At 41.0% G+C, this 24,503-nt stretch overlaps 1 protein-coding gene across 3 annotated transcripts in view; it reads left to right on the top strand.

The window, feature by feature from the left end:
• The window catches only part of LOC124615279 (lipid storage droplets surface-binding protein 1), a 205,490-nt gene extending 182,830 nt beyond the window's left edge, over positions 1–22,660 (top strand). For 2 of the 3 annotated variants that reach the window (XM_047143048.1, XM_047143038.1), the window contains exon 9: positions 21,352–21,479. Coding sequence is in view for 1 of the 3 variants with exons in the window: in XM_047143058.1 (XP_046999014.1) it covers positions 21,352–21,468 (117 nt within the window). In the remaining 2 variants the exon portion in view is untranslated. Of the gene's footprint in view, positions 1–21,351 lie in introns of all 3 variants that reach the window. The other variant, XM_047143058.1, reaches the window with a different exon arrangement.
• Positions 22,661–24,503: the final 1,843 nt, after the last annotated feature.

Raw genomic sequence — 24,503 nt, 5'->3', positions numbered from 1 at the left:
TATCTTGTTTCAGAATTTGGTAAATGCTGTCCTCTGGTACTAGGCACATGTTGTTCTGATAAGCAATTGCATTAATAACCATGGTATTCCAGTTTTCAGCTGAAAAGATAACCAGTTCTTCATTGTTATCCAATAATTTCAGTCCGTGTCTCTCTGCCCTTCTATTATTGGACTTATGGGGCTTGTCATTCACTAACATCTGGGTGGTGTTAAGCCTTTTCTCATCTGCTGTCTCCTGAGGAAGATGCTGCACTGCTAGTTCACTCCACTGATAGTCTCAGCAACTGGCAGTGTTTGTGGAGTTGGAGCAAAATGCAGGACTTTACAAAGCATTGAGATGATGGCTTCATCAAGTTCCTTGTTAGAGAAGTTGATGACAATGCAGTGAATGCTGCTGGACCCAGCAGTTTCTTGTTCACAGTTAAGGCACTAAACTTCATTGGAGCATTTTCCCACTGCTTTGCTTAAATTAGCTCACCGATATGCAGCTAAAATCATGTTTATCCATTCTCAGTTCTACATTGAGTGAGCTGCTGACAGAAGCAGGTGGCAGCTATACAAGGAGAGAGCACTGGCCTCAAGTTCATACCTCATATGACATATCCTTTCCTGGATGGAAACATGGTTCATCATCCATAAAGTTCTGTTAGTTCTTCTGTAGTGTTTGACCACACAGACTTCAGTATGACATCCTTGTCATGACACCATTGTAAGAAAGCGAGAGAATGATGCAGCTGTGACTATTTCAGGTACAGCTTCTCCAGATGATGGAAGCTGCATGCTACATCCTCCCCATAGTGGAAATTAATATGGCTATGAAGTCTTTCACACTGGAGTCTTTAGATAAAACTTTCTCAGTTTACTTTCCATATCATATCCTGATAAAGTCCAAAGTTTTTAATGACTGATTCCATCATTACCATCAGGGGCAAAGTCTGATTGTTATGAAAATGGCATTGACTTTTATACCCAAAGGATGGCATCTGATTAGACACATTGCTAAGTGCCTAGGTGGTCTGCCACTGGCTGTGCACTTAGGAATACAATGAAGTGCACACTTAATAAAGAATGAGAACCAAGGAAAACTTCTCATTGTTTACTGCCCAGTACATTTGATGGCACTGCAAACAACAGCAGATAGTGTGCAAACATAATCTGCAGATGTAGAGGGTGCAGCCTTAGTACATTTTTTTAAAATTTATTTATTTGGTTCTGCTGATTACATATTATACAACCAGTGTACAAGTAATATAGGACAATTCCATTGATACAATACAGTAGTACATGAACATTTATACATCACATTGCACAGTTTGTATATTTTCCAAGAACAATCACTTGCATGCAGTATTAAAGCCTGCCTTATGCCAAAAACAGTTTAAGTGACTGTTTAAAGTAGTAGAATAAGTGAGAGTGCATATTTTTATGCTACTGACATATATAAACAGGAAAATTTGCTTCATGGTCATGGTTTGGATTGAATACAAATTTTAACTGCATTCCTTAAGAAGACGTTTAAGTGAATGCTCAAGAATGTGGATACATGGGAGTTCACATTTTCTCATAAAGACATAGATAGATTTACATTTTATCACCACAATTTCAGTTAAACTACAAGTAGCAGCATCACATTTATCTTTAAGGGAGTGCTTTTTTAGGCAGTTTCCCCCACTCTTATACCTTATAACTCTAAGTATTCATTCATTTTATAGAAAGTTTGTTAATGATGAATAATTTGTTTTCTTTTGAAAACCTGTACGTTATTTATTTCCTTTTTTTTTATATTGATAGGGAACTTATTGAAGACCTTTATACCTGACTCAGTAACTACCCTATGTACTTTAGTGAGAGTTGCAGAGCCTTGGTGAAAATTTTTCATCTGTCTTGTGTCTTGGTTGTGGATGTCACAATTTTTCTGAAACAATTCCCTACTATTGGCTACAAATAACATTCAGTGAGTATATACACTGACCTGTGATGGTAAGTATCCTGAGAGATTTGAAGTGACCTCTGCAAGATGCCTCATTAGGGACCCCACATATTAGTCTCACTGCTCGTTTTGGTATTCTGAAGACTTTTTCAACACCTGCAGCATTTCCCCAGAAGATTATGCTATAGGAGAGAACAGAATGGAAATATGCAAAATATGACAACAACATTATTTCACTGTCCACTAACTGATGGAGAGCTATTAGTGCAAAGCACAGTGAGCTAAGTTTCTTGATCAGCTGATCAATTTGTTCTTTCCATCTTAGGTGACTGTCTATCTGGATATCAAGGAATTTTGTATGTGTGGTTTCATTAATTTTGTGATTGTTAACATGTATTTCTGGAACTATATATATATATATATTTTTTTTTTTTTGTCAGAAACTGTATCATATTGGTTTTTGAAAGATTTAAGGTTAGGCTATCCACAGTGAACCATTTGTGTACTTGAGTAGAGACTGTCATGGCTGTACCCTGCATTGTGGAGTTGGGCCGTTTTACGAGGATACTTGTATCGTAGGCAAATATTACTATTTTTGCTCTGTTATCAATTGTGATTGATAGATTATTAATGTAGATAAGGAAAATTTGTGGCCCAAGAATTGACTTCCATGATGTCATCATGATGTAAACAAGCCGATTAGATGACATCATTTGAGCATAAAAGTTTCATGATAAGCAGTACTAGCCCCTGACAATGATGATGAGGCAGTCATCAAAAGATTGAGATTTTATCCAAGTTTTACTCAGCAAGTAAACTGCGAACCTTTTATTTTAGTACTTCATCGTGAAACACTTCGTAGTTATAACAGTTCCCTGTGCATGCCTATTTGGATATAGTGCACAGCACCGATAGCTGGAGAAGCTACATCTAAAACAGTCACAGCTGGTGAGTAACCTGGCTTTTCCACAACACTGTCAAGACATGGGGGTTGAAGTTCGCCGTGGTCAAACATCACATAAGAACTGCTGCAGTGAAAAGAATTTTATGGAAGATGAGCCATGCTGTAATAAGGAAAATAATACATCATACAAGGGACCAGCTTGTGCCAATACTCACCCTTTGTATAACTGCTATCTATTTTTGTTGGTAGCTCTCTCACCAAGGGATCGGCAGTGTGTAGCTATGACTTAAGCTGCACATCAATGAACTAATTTAAGCATGGCAATGGGGAAACAGTCCAATAAATCTGAGTGCCTTAATCAAGAGGCAGGAAGTACTGGGTCTAGTGGCATTCACCACACTGCCATCAACTACTCTGATGAGAAAATTGATGAAGTCATCAACTTGCTGTGGACTGAAAGCCTGAATTTTGCTTCATCTCCACAAATGCTACCAGTTGCCAACACTATCAGTGTAATGGACAAGCACAGTGTGAAATCTTCATCAGGATTCACAAGATGAGATAAGGGTTGCTACTAGCTGGGTTTTAGCGTCAGCCAAGCTCCCGAAGTTCAATATTAGCAGGGTGGAGAGATAAGGACTGAAATTGTTGGAGGAAGATGAAGAATTATGTTGTTTACTGGCCAACAAGGGGAATACAGCAATTATCTTCAGCAATTATCTTCAATGCTACTGATTACCGGAACAAAGTGTGTCTGTTGTTGGAGGACTGCAATTACCAGATTCTTTAATGAGATATGACATTGGCACTAAACGAGGGGACAGGGGAGTTCTTAAAAACTCTTGCCTCTCTGATGAACTTGTCAAGAATTTCGTGCAAGATCACCTGAGCCACACTAGTTATATGATCTGTCTGAAATACTCAAAAGAGGATGTACTACTTAGACCAATCATCATTACTATTGGCCCTTCTTCATAAAGGGTGGCAAAGTCTTTATCTAAACTATTGGTGTCTATAGTTGGTCACTGCAGACACCATGTTAAAAGTTGTCAGATTTTTGTAGATGTCATCAAGCAGAAGACGATAGGCCCAAGTGAAATCATGGTCAGTCTCAACTTCATATCCCTGTTTATTAAAGTACTGGTAGGAGAAGCAGTAAGACTATTTTCCGCCATATTCTCTCCTGAATTCTAAAAATTATTTTGGCTCACCTTGATGACCATGTATTTTTTTGTGCAGTGGAAATTACTATCAAATGAATGATGGAATAGCCATGGGTTTGCCACTGTAACCAGCCATAGATAATTCTTTCGTGGAGGATTTTGAAGAATAAGCATTGAATAGTGTCCCATTTCTGCCCGTCCTGCTTCTTGAGACATATTGATACATTTTTAATTTGGCCATATGACAGCAAGGCACTGCATAGATTTATTGACAATTAGAATGGTATGCAACTGAATATAATATTTCTGAATGAGAAGGAGAAGGATGACAAGTTGCCTTGCTTAAATATGTTGTTCAGACAGAAATAAGATGGATGACTTGACAATTTCATTTATCAAATCCACCACTCAGCTCAAAATAGAACTACGCTTAATACTCTAACACACAGAGCCAGGACTGTTTTGGATAAGAAACATCTTGGTTTCAAGATGAAGCTCTAACAATTGTGTTCAGAAGAAATTGGTTCTCAGTCTGTGATATTTGGCCAATGGCATCAATCAAATGAAGACATGACATTGTTCAACAAAACCAGGAGGACCAACACATAGTGCAACTTCCATTCTGCTGTGCAACAAGTAGTAAGAGAAATTGAGCCTTAAACAAGCAATGAATCAATATGGTCTTCTGCCCACAAGGAAAATTACGGAAATGTTGCAACTCATTGAAGATAATCTCAGCATGAAAGTATCAAGAATTTATAATATTCCTTGCGAGTGTGGTAGCAATCATTTGGGCAGCCTATATGATCTATTATTGATCACTTTGTTGAACATCACTACCATACTGAATTTTGAAAAATCAGCAATGGCTGAGCACAACCTATTAAATAAACACAAGATTATGTTCAAAGGTATGAGAAGTCTGGTGTACACTTCAGACAATGGGACTCTGTGATTAGAGAAGTAGTGAAAATCAGACTGTGCAATAAAAACTTCAATAGAGACACTGACTACGTACTTAGCAATGCATGGAAGCATGCACTTGCTAAAGAAATAGTACAGTGGAGATTCCTCTTAGTTCAATGCCCAGTATGAGTAGTGGTGTTGCAGAAATGTTGGGTACGGAGTGCAAACATAATCTACGAATGTAGAGCTACCACCATGGTACATGCCATTTCTTTGATGTTATGACTTAGTCCAGCCAATCAGATGCCATTCTTTAGACATCATAAAAGAGGGAGCCTTGCCAGTTTCACAGCAGTCAGACTTTGTCCCTGATGACGATAATGGAGCCAGTCATCAAAACCATAAATTTTATCTGAATTTGACACAGTAGTAAACTAAGAACTTTTATCCAAATAAATTATTGCTTTTTGAAAAAAATAAATTAGGTAGAAAATATTGCACCAATTAGGACAATACAAATCAAAACTAAGAATTTTGCAGCAATTATATTCTGATTGTATGTGACAAGTTAAATGCACATCTCACTGGTCTACTTGATGCTTCTAGTTGCCACAGGCTCCTGTAGATCCAGAAGATACTCAGTACATGGCAAAAGAATTAATGCTCAGCTACAACCCTGTTATTGCAGATGAGCAAAACTCACCATAACATCCTCTCTTCAGAAAGTGCTACTCTCACAGGACTGTGAGAGGGCTTTTGCAGAGTTTGGAAGGCTGGGAGGCAAACTGGTGAAAGTTGAAGATCTGAGTCAGCCTGTGAGGCATTCTCAGATGGTGTAAATGGTAGCAAACTGCAAAGTTTGCCCAGGAAAAGTAAAAATTTTAAGTGACAGAATTGCTGACCTCTTTCCTTCAGGAAGTAAAATATGTAGCACTGCTGATTAAAGTACACTCACTGTCTTAACTAATAGCTCTTTGCTCAGGGATATATTGGAGAAGGTTAAAACGGAAGGGCAGGTCACTCAGACCCCAGAATGAAAGAGACCCACCTGTTGTGAGGACAAGGATAGGTGAGATGATTCTAGCAACAGTCAGCAGGAATGGTGTGTGATACTCAGTGATGTGGGGAATAGATTGGAAAGGGTGGATTGAACAGAGGAATAAGGAGACTGTGGAAAAAAGAGTGTGAGTACAGGATGGGTAATGGAGTAGGGATGGATGTGAGTGTAAAGAAAGAATTTGTGGAGATTGAGGCCAGGAGGATTATGGTACTAAATAATATGTTGTAAGACAATTACCATCTACATAATTCTGAGGTACTGGTTTTTTGGGAGGAGGCTCCAGATAGCAATTCCTCTACAGCAGTCACTGAAATTGAATCCATGCATCTGCTACCTCTTCCTTGCAACCACCTGCTGCTGTTCCCTAGACCTCTCTCTCACTACCTACCATCCTTCTCCCCTTGTCTATTCCACTGCTGTATGTGTATTGCTTTCACCCTCATCTGAAGAAACTGCCATCCAGTACACCAAGTGAAAGTACCATTTAAATTGCTCTGTATTTCTTACAATCATTCGTCAGCAAACAAGACTGCTGATCCCATGTAATAAATTGTGTGTGCCTGTTGAGTACATTAGTAAATCTATTATGCTTCCTTATGCCACACTAGCTGCTGTTAGCAGTTTCATTGAATATTTGCTGCCCAGTATAATGTACTGGGTTTTCTACATCAAAAATTCCTCTAGTCATCATCTATGGAATACATAGTGCAGTACATGCTTGGTTTGGTTCTTACTTGAGAAACAGCATGCAGAAAGTTACCCCATACTGTTTGAGTAATACAAAGAAGGACCCTAAATCACATGTTTGAGGAGAAATTAAAATGGGAATCGCACAGGGTTCCATCATTGACCCACTGTTGTTCCTGCAGTACGTTAATGATCTAAAATTTTATTTGAAGCAGGAGGCATAGATAGTTCTGTTTACATATGAAACAAGCATTGTTATAAAACTGAGCTGTAAAGTATCAATATGTGGCATAGAGCGCCATAAAAATCGATATTTGTTCCGTGCGTAAGTGTGCTATCTTTGAGGAGAGGGCTTTGGAGAGCATGTTGGATGCTAATGGCAGTTAGCCTCCGGACTTGTATCTGTGTAGACGCTAAGTGTGTATAAATCTGTATATGAGAGAATTCTAGTTGTTTACCTACAACTATACCATATTCCCTCACTGGTGACCCCATTTTTGTGTAATACGCGTCCGAGTTACCGCCTGAAGGTTATTTACGCGCCTACTGCATCGGGTTTCTCTGCGATCGCGAGGGCCTTTGTTCAGCTCCAGACAGTGGCCTTTCAGCATTCACCGCCGCCTGGATTCCAGCAACATCTCTCCAGCACTCCTGCCATCGTAGTGGACATGCCGCAAGAATCTTCGGAATCCTTCGGCCAGAACATGCAGTGGAATTCGAGTGCTGCCAGTTTCTTCCAACGGTCGTGGACTCTGGCTTTGTTAGCCTGGACCTTCCCACATGTTCTCCACAGAGTGTTGGTCGGAACATTTCTACTCCTGTGTTGAACACACAATTCAATACAGTTCGTGGCATCGAGCGAGGTTTTGCCACTTTGAAAAATCCAGTAGTAAATTCAAACTCGAATCAGTTCCCGCCACATGAGTATCCTTCTGCGCCGGCTAGTCAACAGGTGTTCAATGCTCGCCAAACAGCAAATATCACACCGAGTGTGCATCCTAGTGGACGTGTGTGGGATCCTTGTGTTGCTTCTAATCAGGTCAACAATTCTGTGCTGGATAGTAATTACTCCGACATCTACAACCAGCCCCACCACTCACGGTCGAGTGAATACTGTGTGCATAACGGACAATCACCGGCGTACTTAAGCACTTGTGGCTTCTCTCCGAGCTACCACGTCAATGAGAATGCACATTTTGACTACGATCCTCACACCGTTCGAGCGTCCGTTGCTTCTCAGCCGCCCCCCCAGCGTCAAGTGAATTTCGCGATTCCCGCATTACGGGACGCCAATAATCCGGACTCGCAATCTTCTGCATGCTCTACTTCCGTCCGAAGTAATAGGTGCACCTCCGCAGTGACTGCTGTGCCGAATCTGCCGAAATTACCAGACTTCAAACCCGCTCACCCGGAGTTCTGGTTTAACCTGGTTGAGCAAACATTCAATGTCTTTGTTTGGACGACGATGCACGCTTCGCCTGCCTCATGAACCATCTTCACGACCGCGTCAATTTAATTTATGATCTGGTCAAAGCACCCCCCCTAGCAGGGAAATATGCTGTGGCGAAACAAATGATACTGGAGCGTGTCTCTAAAACCAGGAGAGAAAATGTGCGACAGCTCATCTACGAAGAGCGTCTCGGTGACAGGTCTCCGTCCCAGCTGTGGCGGTGCATCCGTCTTCTCGTCGATGAGCAAGTTATGCCTGATGACACGCTCGCAGAAATCTGGACTGAAAAGCTGCCTTTGCCTGTCCAGACTGCAATCTCTGTGTATGAAGATTTGCCAGTAAATGAACGTTTACGCGCCGCCGACAGAGCATACTCCGCCAGGCAACGTGAGCCCCATGCACTGCATTCTGGACGTGACCGCACTAAGAAGCTTTCTGACGCCACGCCCTTGTCTGGTGCTGCTGATAACAAGTTTTTTAAACTAGCCGCCCTGGCTGCACCTTCAACTCCCCGCAACGAGAGTGCATCGGCCTCTGTGGAAGACTCTGGGGCACATACTCCGTCACCTAGCAACTACCCACAAGGGCACAGGCCCGCCCAACCTTACTGTTTCTTCCACGCGAGAGTCGGGGAGCAAGCTCGCAAATGCCAGTCACCGTGTTCTTACCCAAACTCCAACCGCAGGTAGGCTACGGTGTCACCTCCTGTGATGTAAACAACGGGCACCATCCCACGTTGCCCTCCGTTTCGGACAATAACGGTAAGTGTGGTCGAGTTTATGTTCGTGATTTACGATCAGGTGTATGTTTTCTGGTAGACACTGGCGCAGATGTCTATTTGCTGCCGGTTCACCTAGCAACCAATAAAGTGCAACCACACAAAACAGTACTTCGTGCAGTGAACTTGTCTACCCTACAGTGTTCGGGTTCCACTTTGTATACAGTGAAACTTTCGCCCGAGTGCAAGCTGGAGTGGACGTTTCTAGTGTCAACAATTGAAGAACCTATTCTCGGAATTGATTTCCTCAAGCACTATCAGTTGTCACTAGATTTTGTGCAAAATACTGTGTTTTACCCCTCCCTTAACAAACATATTCCTTTTGCTTCGCCGAGTGACAGTTCAGCTAACACCAAACATGTGTGCTGTGCTAAGAAGTGTGTAAACCTATCCTTGGAGCTGCAATCTTGGACAAACAAGTGGCTAGTGGAGTGTGCCAAGTCTTCTAAGTTGCGGATGGAACGTATGGAAATGCTGCTGCATCTCCGCGACGTACACCACGAGTTGGCCTCCACACAACAACGCCTCGTGGCACTACAAGCAGACGACTCGTCGGCTACAGACAAGGTCAGTCTGTGCCAATCTGGTGTTCCCGTGCCCGCGCACGTTAATGACAATGTTGTGAACTCTGTAAACTGTGTCAGCACCCTCTTTTGTAATGATAGGGTATGCCCGAGTGTTCATGTTCCTTGCGTTCCGAATGGAAAATTAACTTGCCAAGCTTGTGGCAATGAACTACGGCCATTTGCTGTCCGGCCACGCCCACTCGTGCCTACAGCGCTCGTAGGGGCACGGCATGCCACCAAGAACCAGTGTACCAACCTCGCCCATGTTAACACATGTGCGGCCTTTACGCAGCCTACGAGCGGGTGGCACACCTGTACTTCCGTGCCCTCAGCGCGACAGCTTGGCCCGTCCGCCACTGCCTGCTCCGCTTCACGGACATCTGACTATCGTGCCGCGCCACGTATTGCAGTAGTCACTAACGGCACAGTTCATCGGTTACGTCTAACCGATGGGCCGCCCATATCGCAACGTCCACGCCGCCTCAAGCCGGAATTTATGAAAATTGCAAAAGAACAATTGGACGATCTGTTACAAAAGGGAATAATTGAACCTTCTTCCGGTTGCTGGGCTACTCCTATCCTGTTTGACCAAAAGAAAGACGGTACTTGGCGTATGGTCGGAGACTATAGGCGTTTAAATGCCCGCACCATCATTGATAAATATCCGGTCCCACACATCGCAGACTTCAATCATGCGCTCGCAGGTGAAAAGTACTTCTCTGTTTTGGACTGTAAGCATGCATTTCATCAGATTCCTATGGCTCCGGAGGACATTGAAAAGACTGCCATAACCACTCCCTTCGGGCTGTTCCAATACAAATTTATGCTGTTTGGGTTGAAAAATGCACCCCAAATGTGGCAGCGTTTCATCAATCAAACTTTATCCCATCTAGACTTTTGTTTCGTATATATGGATGACATATTGGTTTTTGCTTCTACTTTAGAACAGAGTGAGGAGCGTGTTCAAGTCATGACAGATATTTCAGCAGCCACTGGTATTGAACTGAACAATAAAAAGACTCAATTGCACCAGTCATCCGTCACATTCCTAAGTTATGTTGTGTCATCGGACGGTCTGACACCACCACAGGACAAGATCAAGCCTGTTCTCGAGATGCTACGCCCTCAGACCTACAGCGAATTATGCAGGTTCATCAGAACAGTTAATTATTACCAGAAACCTTTGCTTGCCGCTTCTGCGGTGCAGGCTCCTCTCACAGATGCTCTCGCTGGCCCACAAATTTCTGGCATCCGCCAGGTACCATGGACACCAGACATGGACAAGGCATTTAATGAACTCAAACAGCTGTTTGCCTCCACTGTCACTATTGCTCACCCACGGGCGGACGCCACAATGTTTATCACTACTGACACTAGTGACAATGCTATCGGCGCAGTACTGAGTCAGACATACAACGATGTTATGATCCCCCCTGCAGTTTTTCTCAAAAAAGCTAAACAACGCGCAGAAGAAATACTCAGCATTCGACAGAGAACTACTTGCTGTTTACAAGGCCATAAGATACTTCAGAACTGATGTTGAGGGACGAGATTTCTATGTGCTCACTGATCACAAGCCGTTGGTTCCTGCCATAAAAAATCCTGCGGCTGATCCGCCCCCACGACGCTTTCGTCACATCGATTACATCTTGCAATTTACAAATGATATTCGCTACATCCGAGGAGCAGACAATGTGGTCGATGATTTTCTCTCGCGTGTTGGTGCTGTCGCAACCTTAATTGACTTAACGGACCTACCTCGGTTGCAATCGGCAGACCCCGATACCATGCAGTTAATTTCAGACCACAGCTCCTCTCTCCAACCGGTACGCTCTACTTTCCCTGGCATATCTGACTTAGTGTGGTGTGATGAATTGACTGGTACGTTGCGGGCATTCATTCCTAAGTCCCTTCAATGGCAGGTCTTTGACAAACTACACACATTAGCACACCCCGGTGTCAAAGCCTCCACCCGTCTGGTAGCAGAACGGTATGTCTGGAGAAACATGCGCCGTGACTGTCAGTCTTGGGCAAGGGCATGCATGGTGTGTCAACAGAACAAAGTTTCCAGGCACACTTCTTCACCCCTTGGCTGTTTTGCTCAACCTCCAGGTCGGTTTCACCATGTTCATGTCGACCTCGTAGGGCCTTTGCCCCCCTCCGAGGGTTTCCATTACTTGTTTACAGCTATTGACAGGATGACTCGGTGGGCTGAGGCTGTGCCTGCTCCGAACATTACCTCTGAGACAGTAAGTCGAGCATTCTTAGATTCGTGGATCTCTAGATTTGGCTCACCCGTTTACCTCACCACTGACCAGGGGCGACAATTCGAGTCTTCAGTTTTTTCTGACTTATGTAAAATGTGTGGTATTGTCAAAATTCATACTTCTGCATACCACCCCCAAAGCAATGGGCTTGTTGAGCGATGGCATCGCACCCTGAAGTCTGCCCTGCGTTGCCATGACTCACTATGGACAGAGGCACTGCCCTTCGTGCTTCTTGGCCTTCGTGCGACTTTCAAGGAAGACCTCAAGGGTTCCGTAGCCGAGTTTGTATATGGCGAACCTCTGGTTTTGCCTGGAGAATTAGTCACTCCTACCCCACTTCCACGGCCCTCTGAACTCCCTTCACTTCTCGAACGAGTGCGCTTGCACTGCAGCAAAATTCAGCAGCCACCTCCTGCTGCTCATACACCTCCACGCGTGTACGTACCGCGCACACTAGACTCTTGTGAGTACGTGTTTCTCAGAGACGACTCAGTCAAAGGCCCGCTTCAGTCGCCCTACACAGGTCCTTACAAGGTCGACAAACGCTCTGAGAATAACATGGATCTCCTCATAAACGACTCTGTAACCACGGTCTCACTCAACCGAGTGAAACCAGCTTTCATTGAGCCTCAGGTGAACCTCCCTGATTCTGCCCCTATTTCTCCCACTCCTGCTTCGAGCGGCCATCCATCTTCCCACACCATGCATTTGGGTATTGATTTTCCAAAGCGTGTTTCTCTGCCGAGCACTGCTCCTTCTCCGCGTTCATCTAATTCGAGTGGCCAATCTTTTCGGGGCTTCACTCCTCACAGCCCTCGCAGTCGAACTGCCAACCACTCGGATTCTACCATTGTGTTACCATCTTCGTGTGACAGCTCTTTGTCACACCGTTCAACCCACGCTGGCTCCTCGTTGCCTTCGGTCACGCTCCCTCGTCTGTCAGCTGATCGCCCGAGGTTGTCTCCTGCACAGTCTAGTGCACCTGCCACCCCCCTCTTAGCAGATGCTTCCCCCTGCCGTGGCTTTCCCACACCTCCCTGCCTCCCTACCATTGCTCGTACAGGTGCCATCCAAGAATTCACAACACATGTGCACCCTGATGACATACATAAATTATCTGTTGTCGTAGATGGCGATACAGTGTGTGTGGTACTTGCGTGTGACAATATTGAGGGAGGAAGTGCAGAATCTCGTATGGTGCGGCGCTTTAAATTGAGCAGAAGTTCTGCGTGTGGCAATTTGCGTGCCTTTGTTAGGCCTTCTGGCAAGGTGATTCTCCGCCTGCTGGCTGACGAAATGCTACACCTTCACTCCAGGACGGGACGTCATCTTCAGCTGTCGGCGTCGCTTGCTGACTTCACCGTCGACGTACCGGGCTTCACCCCCCGGTCTCCTACCAGTCGACCGCTTCCGCCTGACACAGAAGAACTGTGCATTACCTTCCTAACTTCTCACCCCCCCCCCCCCCCCCATTCATAGGGACGTACTCCATACTGCGCGGGGGGGGGGGGGGGGGGGGGGGGGGGGGCTGGGGGCTATGTGGCGTAGAGTGCCATAAAAATTGATATTTGTTCAGTGCGTAAGTGTGCTATCTTTGAGGAGATGGCTTTGGAGAGCATGTTGGACGCTAACGGCAGTTAGCCTCCGGACTTGTATCTGTGTAGACGCTAAGTGTGTATAAATCTGTATATGAGAGAATTCTAGTTGTTTACCTACAACTATACCATATTCCCTCAAATAGATAAAATATTAAAGGATGATTTTGTAAAGGTTACTGCTAGCTTCAAACTTTGAAAAAACACAGCTCATACTATTTTATACTCTCAAAAATATGACACGTCCTATTATCCTAGTCAACTGAAGAGAAATAATGAACAAGGTAGGAAGTTCTAAGTTCTTAGCTATGCATGTTAATGAAAACTGGAATAACCATGTAATAGGCCTGGTGAAGTCGTTAGGATGGCTGTTTTTTCAGTAAGAATAATTGTCAACTTTTGGGACATAGAAGTCTATGAATGAACATATTTTGTGTACTTTCATTCAGTGATGTCTCACAGTAACACCCCATGTTGGCAAAAAGTATTCATTGCACAAAGAAAGTTAGTAAAGTTATGATCAGGGTTCACACACCTACATCTTGCAGGCATCTCTGTAAGCAGGTGGGAATATCAATCACAGCCTCATATTTATTCACTTATGAAATTTGCTATCAACAATCCATCTGAGTTTAACAATGACAGATATATTAACAAGTAAAACAATGGAAGAAAAAATGATGTGCATTACCATTTTAGAAATCTGGCTTTCGTTCAGAAAGGGATGAAATATGCATCTCTATAAGTCTTAAACATTCTAACCATGGAGATAAAATGTTCGACAGACATCAAAAGTGTTTTCAAATGTTGATTAATGATGTTTCTCTGTAACAACTCCTTCTGGACCATAGAGGAATTCTTGAATAGAAATAATTAATTAGTCATGTGTACAAAAATCTGTAAATGGCCAGAATATAGCCATATAAATATATTTCTCATTTTTTCTATATATTATTAAATATATGTTATATATTTCTTCTGCATCATGCTTATCATGAGTTTGTATTATGGAACATGCAACTATTAACTAAAACTAACTACAGTAGTCATTTACGGGCCATTGAGAATTCCCACACTACAGTTCTGAAGGTCTAGCAACAAAAATTTGCAGTCAGCTTGATACTGGCCCTAGTCAGTGACTGGTTAATAGGTCCACTTGTAAATTTTCTGACTTGATGGAACTAGAACCCCATAAGGATTCCTCGTCTTCCAAAAACCTAAATGTTGATTGCTGGGAGCTTTAGCAAATTTTAAATTACTTTACACAACACCATTAAAATTGATTTTAATTTTATATTTATTTTCCAAGCAATCACCTTACTTATATAATCATACATACATACATACATAATCATAACACAATAGGTCAGTAAACAACATACACTTTTATGTGTTAAACATAATTCAAAAAGTTTCAATAATGTTCGATAAATGTTTCTTGATACTAATTTTTACAGCACGTTAAACAATGACAGCACCACAAAGTCAGTTTGCACATTCTATAATAAATATGCAGCTCATACGGACCAATTGTATACTTTTGACTGCTCTCAAGGATAGCTTGCCAAGGTCTGGCAGTATCTCTGTGTAAAGTGCCTGTTTAAAGACATATGCAATATGCTTTTTACAAAAATTGTCACATTTTTAGTACTAACATAAAAAAACAGAAACAATAGTTAACAGGTATAGATGTTAGAGAGAGAATGCATTTTGTTTAATTCTGCACTGTATAAACTTCAGATTACCTAAATCTCAGGTTTTATTTTATGTAGTTAAATTTTGAGGGTGAAGTTTTTTCCTAGAATTTAGAAAAGCCCTTCAAGACATTTTTGGAATGTTAAACTTCCTAATCAAGACATTTAATTAAATAAAAAGTGTTTTTTTAGTGAAAGTATATATTTTTGGAAATGGAAGAATAAGGGCTACAAGATAGTGCTCCTGAATTTTTGAAAGGATTGCATACTAAGATTAGAATATTCTGGAAACAAACAATTTTTAATTAAGGCAACTTTTTAATTGCACAGTTTTCATAAAAGAGAATATGATCTTTAGAAAGAAGAAAAGTGGGGCTTTCTTATAAGGTACATCATTTGTGAAACAAACAGTTATTAACAGTGTTGAATTTACAAGTGCACATGGATTACTTGAATCTAAATTTTTGAATATTTCTGTAAATAAAATGTTCCTCCTAGAACTCAGTAGTGTATAAATTATACTGTGAATAATAAAGTTCAGAAAAATACGTGGGAAAAGAATTCTGATATTTTACATGTACATAGTTCATGTATTACATATGGAACAGAGGGCAGAGAAAAAAATTGTATTTGTATTAGGAGTGGTATTACACCTTGATATGGTTCAGTCTGCTCCCTCCCTGTTTAAATATGCCAGTGTATATTATGTTTCTGAGAAGCATATTCTCTACATTTTGGAAGATGTCCTACTTGATCTTTTTGGAAAAATGTAGAGCCCAAAGCTCACTTTGAATACCTTTCACATAAACACCAGTGTCAGATGTCCTGTGAAAGGAAGATAAGAAGAAGAGGTCCTGTTTTGTGGTCGGCTCATTCACTTGTTCTGAAATGGACTGACTTTGTATTGTGGGGTCATTTCGAATGTGTACACAATGGCAGTTTATATAGAAGATGATCTCCAAGCAAGAGATCCCAATGCCTGTGTCATTGTTTGAACAAGGGGCATGACAACTTTGTGTAACAATGTCACACATACACATACACAGAAACTAGGAGATGTCTGTTTGAACAACTGTCATAAATGAAGCGCATTGTGCCAATAAATAAAATTAACATAATACAGTGTCTACCTGAATTTGTATATCATTGTCAGTCTAACTGCATATTGTAGATATTATAGCTTCTGAATCAGTTATTTTTGGCCTTGGTTCACTATCTTAAATTGGCACATTTATCCTTCTCCAACATTCCTGTACTTTTTTTATCATCATCTCAGACACACTCTGTACATACCACAAAGTAGATGGCAGGAGCAACTAATAACATGCATATTTAATTTTCTGTTGTATTTAAAAGGATTTTTGGTTTCCTGCTTTATGTAAACCATTGAGTAGTCTGAAGAACCTTTGCACCAGATTACAAACTCTACTGAACTACAAATGCAGAGCCAGAGTTTACATGCAAATTATTTTTCTGTCTTCCATTATTGATGTGGAATTTATACAACTAAAGAGTAAACATGTTTAAAGGGTATGTAAGAACTTAAAGATCTTTTAAGAACCATGACACGCTTATCTACAAATTAGACAAATATGGGATTAAGGGCGATGCTCTGAATTGGTTCACATCATACTTGCACAACAGAAGACAAAAGGTAACTATCACTTCATATGCAGTGGATTATTATTCTAAATGGAATATAGTATCCCAAGGTGTACCTCAAGGCCCCATTTTGGTGCCAATCCTCTTCCTATTCTACACAGATGCCTTACCGTAAATATAAATTCCCCATCAGTTCTGTTTGCATATGACACTTCTGTTTTAATAGAAGATGACAATGCAGAAATATTCTGGGCTCCATCATAAGCACACTGGATACCCTAGAAAACTTGCTCAAATTAAATTCAGTTTCAAAAACCCATATGGTACATTTCAAAACTAAGTATTCAAAATGTGTCAAAATTAAAATATAACACAACAATTGACGATTCCTAGGATTAAATGTGGATGAGAACTGAAGATGGAATGCACATACTTACTTCCTATCAAATAAACTAAGCAGTTTTGCAGTTGCAGTGTAAATATTAACAAAGTCCAGTGATTTGAGTACATGAGAAACAGCATGTCATAGTTATTTTCAATCTGGCATTTAATATGTTATAATTTCCTGGGGAAATTCAAATAGTGCATCTCGAATACTGAAACTGCAGAAGAAAATTACCAGATACATGTGTACTGCACAGTAAACAGAACCCTGTTGCTCATTGTTTCAGAAACTACAAATCCTAACTATTCCCTTCATATACATATTTGAAATTATAATAATCCTACACAGCAGACAAACATTATTTGAGAAGAATTATCTTAACCGCACAAATAAGAGACGAAAATAAGTTCAAGCTACTCATGCACCAAGTAAAACTTTATGCATGGACTCCACAGTACATAAGGATGACAATATATAACAAATTAACAGGCAAAAGGATATTAACATGAAGCCAGAGATTCTAAAAAAAGGCTACAACAGATTCAGTGGGAGAAAAGCTACTATTCAGTAGATTATTATTATTATTGTTGTTGTTGTTGTTATACTGTTTGCTAACATCAGCTGCTCTGTGTTTGTTGTAAAATTTTACTTCAGTTTTGACGTGTCTCCTGCACCTAAATCAAATAATTTAGATTATGTATGTTGTGAGACTAATAAACCATAATTCACAATTGAGACTTTTGTCAGATCTCCAGCAATCTTCTTTGCACAGTACTGTTACTGTTTGCTGTTATAAATACTTTCTTTACTTTAATAGTATGGTCCCAGAAAATTATCCTGTATCATAACGGAATAAAAATGTGGAAAACAAGCCAGCACACTATCCTTTGAGTTAAAAGAATGACAGATATTTCTAAATTTTAAAGATATTGGACTGAGTTGCTTGAATTTTTTATCTGTGTGTTATCTCCATTTTAGCTTATTGCTCTGTTAGACCGCAAAGAATTTAACACATTTTATATCTTTTAGCATGTAACTATTAATGTATATCCTGTGAGAATTCTTTGTGAATTCTCTGTTTACATTAATAACAAATTGCTATTAATAGCAGGCAACTTTTTATGGCTTTTTAGTTACACTAATCAACTGTTGGATACATGTTATAACAGACTTCACAGTTTGTGAATTGATACTGTTAAATAATAATAGTTATATTATAGACCTATTGATTAAATGGAGGCTGGAATAGCTATTGTTTTCTACAGCTGTAATGGAGCCATGTGTGAGATGATCCATGTCATATGTTGGTTAACATACAACTAATATTCAGGCCTTATATCATCATAATTATGAGTAAAATACCAGTTAGATCTACATTCTCCATTTATCTCTCACATATCAGCGCCACTTTCTATCATCTCCTAATTCCTTATATCCTCAAATCTTTTCTGTTAAAAGAATTTTGTTGCTAATTTCCCTATCTTTCAGTGTTGCATGTCTGTCTTGGCCTAGGGCACAGTGACATTCCTGTGGCATCTCAGAATGATTAATTTCTTTCAATTTTTTCCTGTTATTTTTCAGAGGAAGCAGTCCATGGCAAAAAGTTATGTTTTGTGCACATTTTTGTTTATGGGAGTATCGGTGTTTACTTGTATACAGTGTGTATAATAATTAATAGTGAAAACTCGAACTGATCACGTAAGTGAAAATGTTCCAGTAAACATGGGACCACAAACAAACCATTTTTGAGACAGCTGTGAATGTGTGTTTAAGGGCAATGAAATATTGGCCTAGTTAGTGCAAATGTATTTGAAATGTAAACTTTAGATTAAGTCCCCATCCAGCTGGGTTCAAATGTCACCATAACCTACCTTTGCAAAGGAATACTTACTACTTCAGCATGTTGCATGTTGCAGTTTCCTATACACTTATAGCTATTTAAGGAAGTGTTACATGTGTTGTCCTTGCTTTTGGATGCAATATTGCACTTGCCTCTGCTGTTAGTTAGGAATTCCTTCAAATATCCTAGATCATCTCATGAATTTTGACAAGACTGTACAACCTGCTGTTCCAGTTCTGCAACTGTTTCAACATGAATACTGTACACTTTGATTTTGATGTGACCTTAGACAGAAAAATCCAGAAGATTGATGAGGTCAGGTGGTCTTGATGGCCAAGGTACACGCCCTGCTCAACTTACCCATCTTGGATCATATTTGGCTTTTGATGTCATCACACATCAGCACCAAAATTTGCTGATTCCTTATCATGGGTGTACCACATTCTAAAATCATGGGCCATGGGGGAAATTTGAATTCAATTACATATGGTTTTAATCAAAAAGTTTACACTTCAAATAAAATTGTACTAACTGGATTATCATTTCATATCAAAGACAATGATATCTCATGACCACACATTTGTTATCTTGCCAATGGCTCATTTGCAGACCACTGTTTACTGGAATGTGTTTGCTTCTATTGTCAAAGACTTTCTCCTGTGTCAGTGTTGCACACTGTGCTTGTTTTTTGTATAGTTTGTTTTGAAATAACATTGTCATATCATCAATAACTAATAATTAGCTTTAATATTTTATGCAGCTGACAAAGTACACTCCTGGAAATTGAAATAAGAACACCGTGAATTCATTGTCCCAGGAAGGGGAAACTTTATTGACACATTCCTGGGGTCAGATACATCACATGATCACACTGACAGACCCCCGGGCACATAGACACAGGCAAAAGAGCATGCACAATGTCGGCACTAGTACAGTGTATATCCACCTTTCGCAGCAATGCAGGCTGCTATTCTCCCATGGAGACGATCGTAGAGATGCTGGATGTAGTCCTGTGGAGCAGCTTGCCATGCCATTTCCACCTGGCGCCTCAGTTGGACCAGCGTTCGTGCTGGACGTGCAGACCGCGTGAGACGACACTTCATCCAGTCCCAAACATGCTCAATGGGGGACAGATCCGGAGATCTTGCTGGCCAGGGTAGTTGACTTACACCTTCTAGAGCACGTTGGGTGGTACGGGATACATGCGGACGTGCATTGTCCTGTTGGAACAGCAAGTTCCCTTGCCGGTCTAGGAATGGTAGAACGATGGGTTCGATGACAGTTTGGATGTACCGTGCACTATTCAGTGTCCCCTCGACAATCACCAGTGGTGTACGGCCAGTGTAGGAGATCGCTCCCCACACCATGATGCCGGGTGTTGGCCCTGTGTGCCTCGGTCGTATGCAGTCCTGATTGTGCCGCTCACCTGCACGGCGCCAAACACGCATACGACCATCATTGGCACCAAGGCAGAAGCGACTCTCATCGCTGAAGACGACACGTCTCCATTCGTCCCTCCATTCACGCCTGTCGCGACACCACTGGAGGCGGGCTGCACGATGTTGGGGCATGAGCGGAAGACGGCCTAACGGTGTGCGGGACCGTAGCCCAGCTTCACGGAGACGGTTGCGAATGGTCCTCTCCGATACCCCAGGAGCAACAGTGTCCCTAATTTGCTGGGAAGTGGCGGTGCGGTCCCCTACGGCACTGCGTAGGATCCTACGGTCTTGGCGTGCATCCGTGCGTCGCTGCGGTCCGGTCCCAGGTCGACGGGCACGTGCACCTTCCGCCGACCACTGGCGACAACATCGATGTACTGTGGAGACCTCACGCCCCACGTGTTGAGCAATTCGGCAGTACGTCCACCCGGCCTCCCGCATGCCCACTATACGCCCTCGCTCAAAGTCCGTCAGCTGCACATATGGTTCACGTCCACACTGTCGCGGCATGCTACCAGTGTTAAAGACTGCGATGGAGCTCCGTATGCCACGGCAAACTGGCTGACACTGACGGCGGCGGTGCACAAATGCTGCGCAGCTAGCGCCATTCGACGGCCAACACCGCGGTTCCTGGTGTGTCCGCTGTGCCGTGCGTGTGGTCATTGCTTGTACAGCCCTCTCGCAGTGTCCGGAGCAAGTATGGTGGGTCTGACACACCGGTGTCAATGTGTTCTTTTTTACATTTCCAGGAGTGTATATCGACCATTTTAAAGATAATTACACATTGTTAAGTTCCCATCTCCAAAGCATTGTAATTAATAATAAACTGAACTTTTCATGTCTCTCGAGACTCTTTCAGGGAGTATGAACATGGTGTTCATTATGTTATAAATACTTTAGCCCACCACAACAAAGTTAATAATTTCTTTGAAAAGCATAATGTTAACATTACCAAGGTATCACTTTTCAAAATAAATTACATATTACTGTGATATCATGTTTGCAAGTTTTACAAACTAAGTGTACTCGTCCAACTCAATAAAGAGAATACTGATCACACTTTGAACTTACTTTTTTAATTGCAGGAGACGCTGACAAAGTCAGGTTCCAGAAAGGGAGAGAGCAAGAAAGCACCATCTTCTAGAAATGGAGAAGTGCAACCTACTGAAAACAAATCTGCTGTGACCAAATATCGACGTTAATGTAACATATGTCATGCTTATTTTCGAGAAAAAATTCATTGATTTATTTGGTGGAGAATTTTTTGGGCATTGTGTAATAATACAATGATGGAACTGAAGCATGTAAAAATGTGTTGCCAAAAATCATCACAGCTATATTCCAAATTCTTCAAAAGGATGTTTCCATATTCCACACAATATAGTTAGTTTTTGCATCTGAAAGGAATGTACTGAAACACAAAATATACACTATTAATTCAATTAAATTTTGGAGATCCATTTGAGGATAAATACAGTATGAAGTATTGAGTATTTTCATAAACAGGGTTTAGAATATTTTTTGAAACAAGCTTTGTTTGTAACTTTTTTTGCATATTCCAGATGGACAATATGACCTGGCAATTTGCTTCATTAAAGATTTTTGTCATGTCATTATGCAGTGAAGAAAATTATTCTCTGAAAGTCTAGGCTAAACAATGTCTTTAACCTGTGTTATCAGTCAGTAAAAACATGCTGTCTGTTGATGTACTCTTAAATATTATAAATCATTCAAAATACATCTGACATTATTTGTTTCTTAGGTGAAAAAAGATGAAAATATGTAATTTTAAATGTATGGTGTGTGCATGGCTAAAAGGTACTGAACAAAACTGAATTTTCATAATTTCTCAGTGGATACATTGTTAATGTAACATGAACCACAACTTTTATTAGTGAAATTTCCTTCATTGAATAACCATTAATGAACCTCAACTGAACAAAGATTCTTTGTTTGATTTTTGTATCTAACTTGATTCACATTTTCCATTGAGTTTGTTATATACCATATACTTCTCACCAACAAGAACAACTTATTTCCGCTGGGACCCATGCAACAAATGATGCCTTGGAGATAACCAAAAGTATCACATATCAAACACTGCTGTAAATTATAACTTATCCTGATAGCGTTTGAGACAAGTGTACAAAGATTCTTACATAACTATATTGGCTATAGCACTTTTTGAACACCTTATTGTTGCACAAAATCGGAAGGTACCTATTTTCAGAATGTATATTTTAGCTCCCAACACTATAACCTAATGTTGATAATGTAGGTGATAGAAATCAGATTTTGTTACAGATACTTTTTTTTTCTTACAAAACTAACACTGTTATGTATTTTTTTTGACAATGTAAAAGACTGATACGTAAATAAATTTTTAGTTATTTATATGAAAAGATAATTTTATCTGCACTGATAGAAAAGATGTAATATTTGTTCCCTATGACTAACTTACACATTTTGGCTGTTAGGTGTTTGTAAGAAACACACACACACACACACACACACACACACACACACACACACACACACACACACACTCACTCACTCTCTCTCTATCAGGACAATGAATTATTTGTGTGTGGAACTCATAAAGGCTGGACTTGTGTTAAACTCATCATCATCATTTCCTACGGGCCTTTCTCCCGCTCCTATGCAGCGTCAGCCGTGTTACTATGGATTTGGCAATGTTAGTGGCAGAGGGTGGTCGGATGCCCTTCCTGCCGTCACCCCAAACACCCCAGGATGGAATTAGTGTACCCCAGCTGTCTGCATCTAGTGTAAGCCTTGAAACAGTGTGAACATTTTCAAATGTTTGTGAGTCATGTCACTGAGGTGTAACATGGGGACCAGCCCCATATTCACCTAGCGGGATGTGGGAAACTGCCTAAAAACCACATCCAGGCTGGTGAGCATACCAGCCCTCGTCGTTAATCCACCGGGCGGATTCGATCTGGGGCCGGCGCGCCTACTTGAGTCCAGGAAGCAGCACATCTAACACTCTTGGCTACCTTGGCGGGTTGTGTTAAACTATTGTACCGTAAAAATATTGGAAATAAGAAATAATGGTAAAAGAAGGGAACAGTAAACTGTCGGTCAAGCTGAAGCTGAGTACCTGGATCAGTAGGAAGTCCAATGTTATGGAACACACCTCAAAATGCAAGACACCCCTGTAATTATTACAACCTACAATGTATTGGTTATTCGACAGAGACTGTTTCATTCAAATGAACCCCATATAGTTTGGTCTGGAACAATGAGCACAGCACACGATGACTGTGGAAAGCCTAGTGGGGACTTCATATGACAGATCTTCCATCACTCAGTATACCTGAACTGTTATTCAGGGTGGTCTGAAAAGTTTGAAAGGCTGTTGCAGGGGACATTGTGTTGAGAAATAATTGATAAGAAAAAAATGTGATACATTGCACTATTTCTGACTTATTTAGCATCAAAGTTAAGCCATCAAGTCGACATGTCCGCAAATTCAAGCAACCTGCCACAAACAGTGTTGTTTGTTTCGTTTCCTCATAACAAATAAATGTACCTTTACCTCTCCTAGCTTAAATTTATCACTTACATAAAAGGCACATTTTAACTGGTATAGAGGATTTGAACAAGTGGTAACTCATAGATGTTAAAGGAAATAAATCAGAACTGTGTTTCCTCTCCTTTCCTACAGTGGTGCTTGGTTCCGTGTTGTGAATTTTTTTGCTCCTAAGAGTTTCTTTATTTTCCATGCTCTTACTCTATGAATTTCTTGTTGCTCATATGAGTCATATTTTAGACATCAAAGGAAGAAGATCACTATTCCTAAATGTGTTGTGCTCTTGCTATAAAATTATATCCTAAGTTCAACCACAACAGGTTATGGGCCCAGATTTGAATGCTTCAGGTTCTGAGCATTATAGCATTAGTTTGCAACACTGTTTTTCCTTTTACCAGGATATTCATGAGACTGCAAAATTTTTGGAACAGCAAACACAGCACTTCAGTTGGGTGAAGATATTAGTCGTACAAACATTCGCAAACTGTCAAGTGAAGATCAGTGGGAAACATGGAAATGGCAGATTCAACTTTTTTTTAAAGGAACATTCTCTTTATTTGATTATAGATGGTACACATCAGTGTCCGTCATTAGCGGAAGGTGAGGAATCATCCGACGGATATCGGTGCTGGCAACAGGACAATGCTCGGGCAGCTCGTATCATTCAAACAGCGCTTGATGAGG

This window comes from Schistocerca americana, chromosome 1, assembly GCF_021461395.2.
Source record: "Schistocerca americana isolate TAMUIC-IGC-003095 chromosome 1, iqSchAmer2.1, whole genome shotgun sequence".
NCBI classification, from domain to species: Eukaryota; Metazoa; Arthropoda; class Insecta; order Orthoptera; family Acrididae; genus Schistocerca; species Schistocerca americana.
The sequence above is the reverse complement of the archived record's forward strand: the minus strand, read 5'-3'. Positions and strand labels throughout refer to the sequence as shown.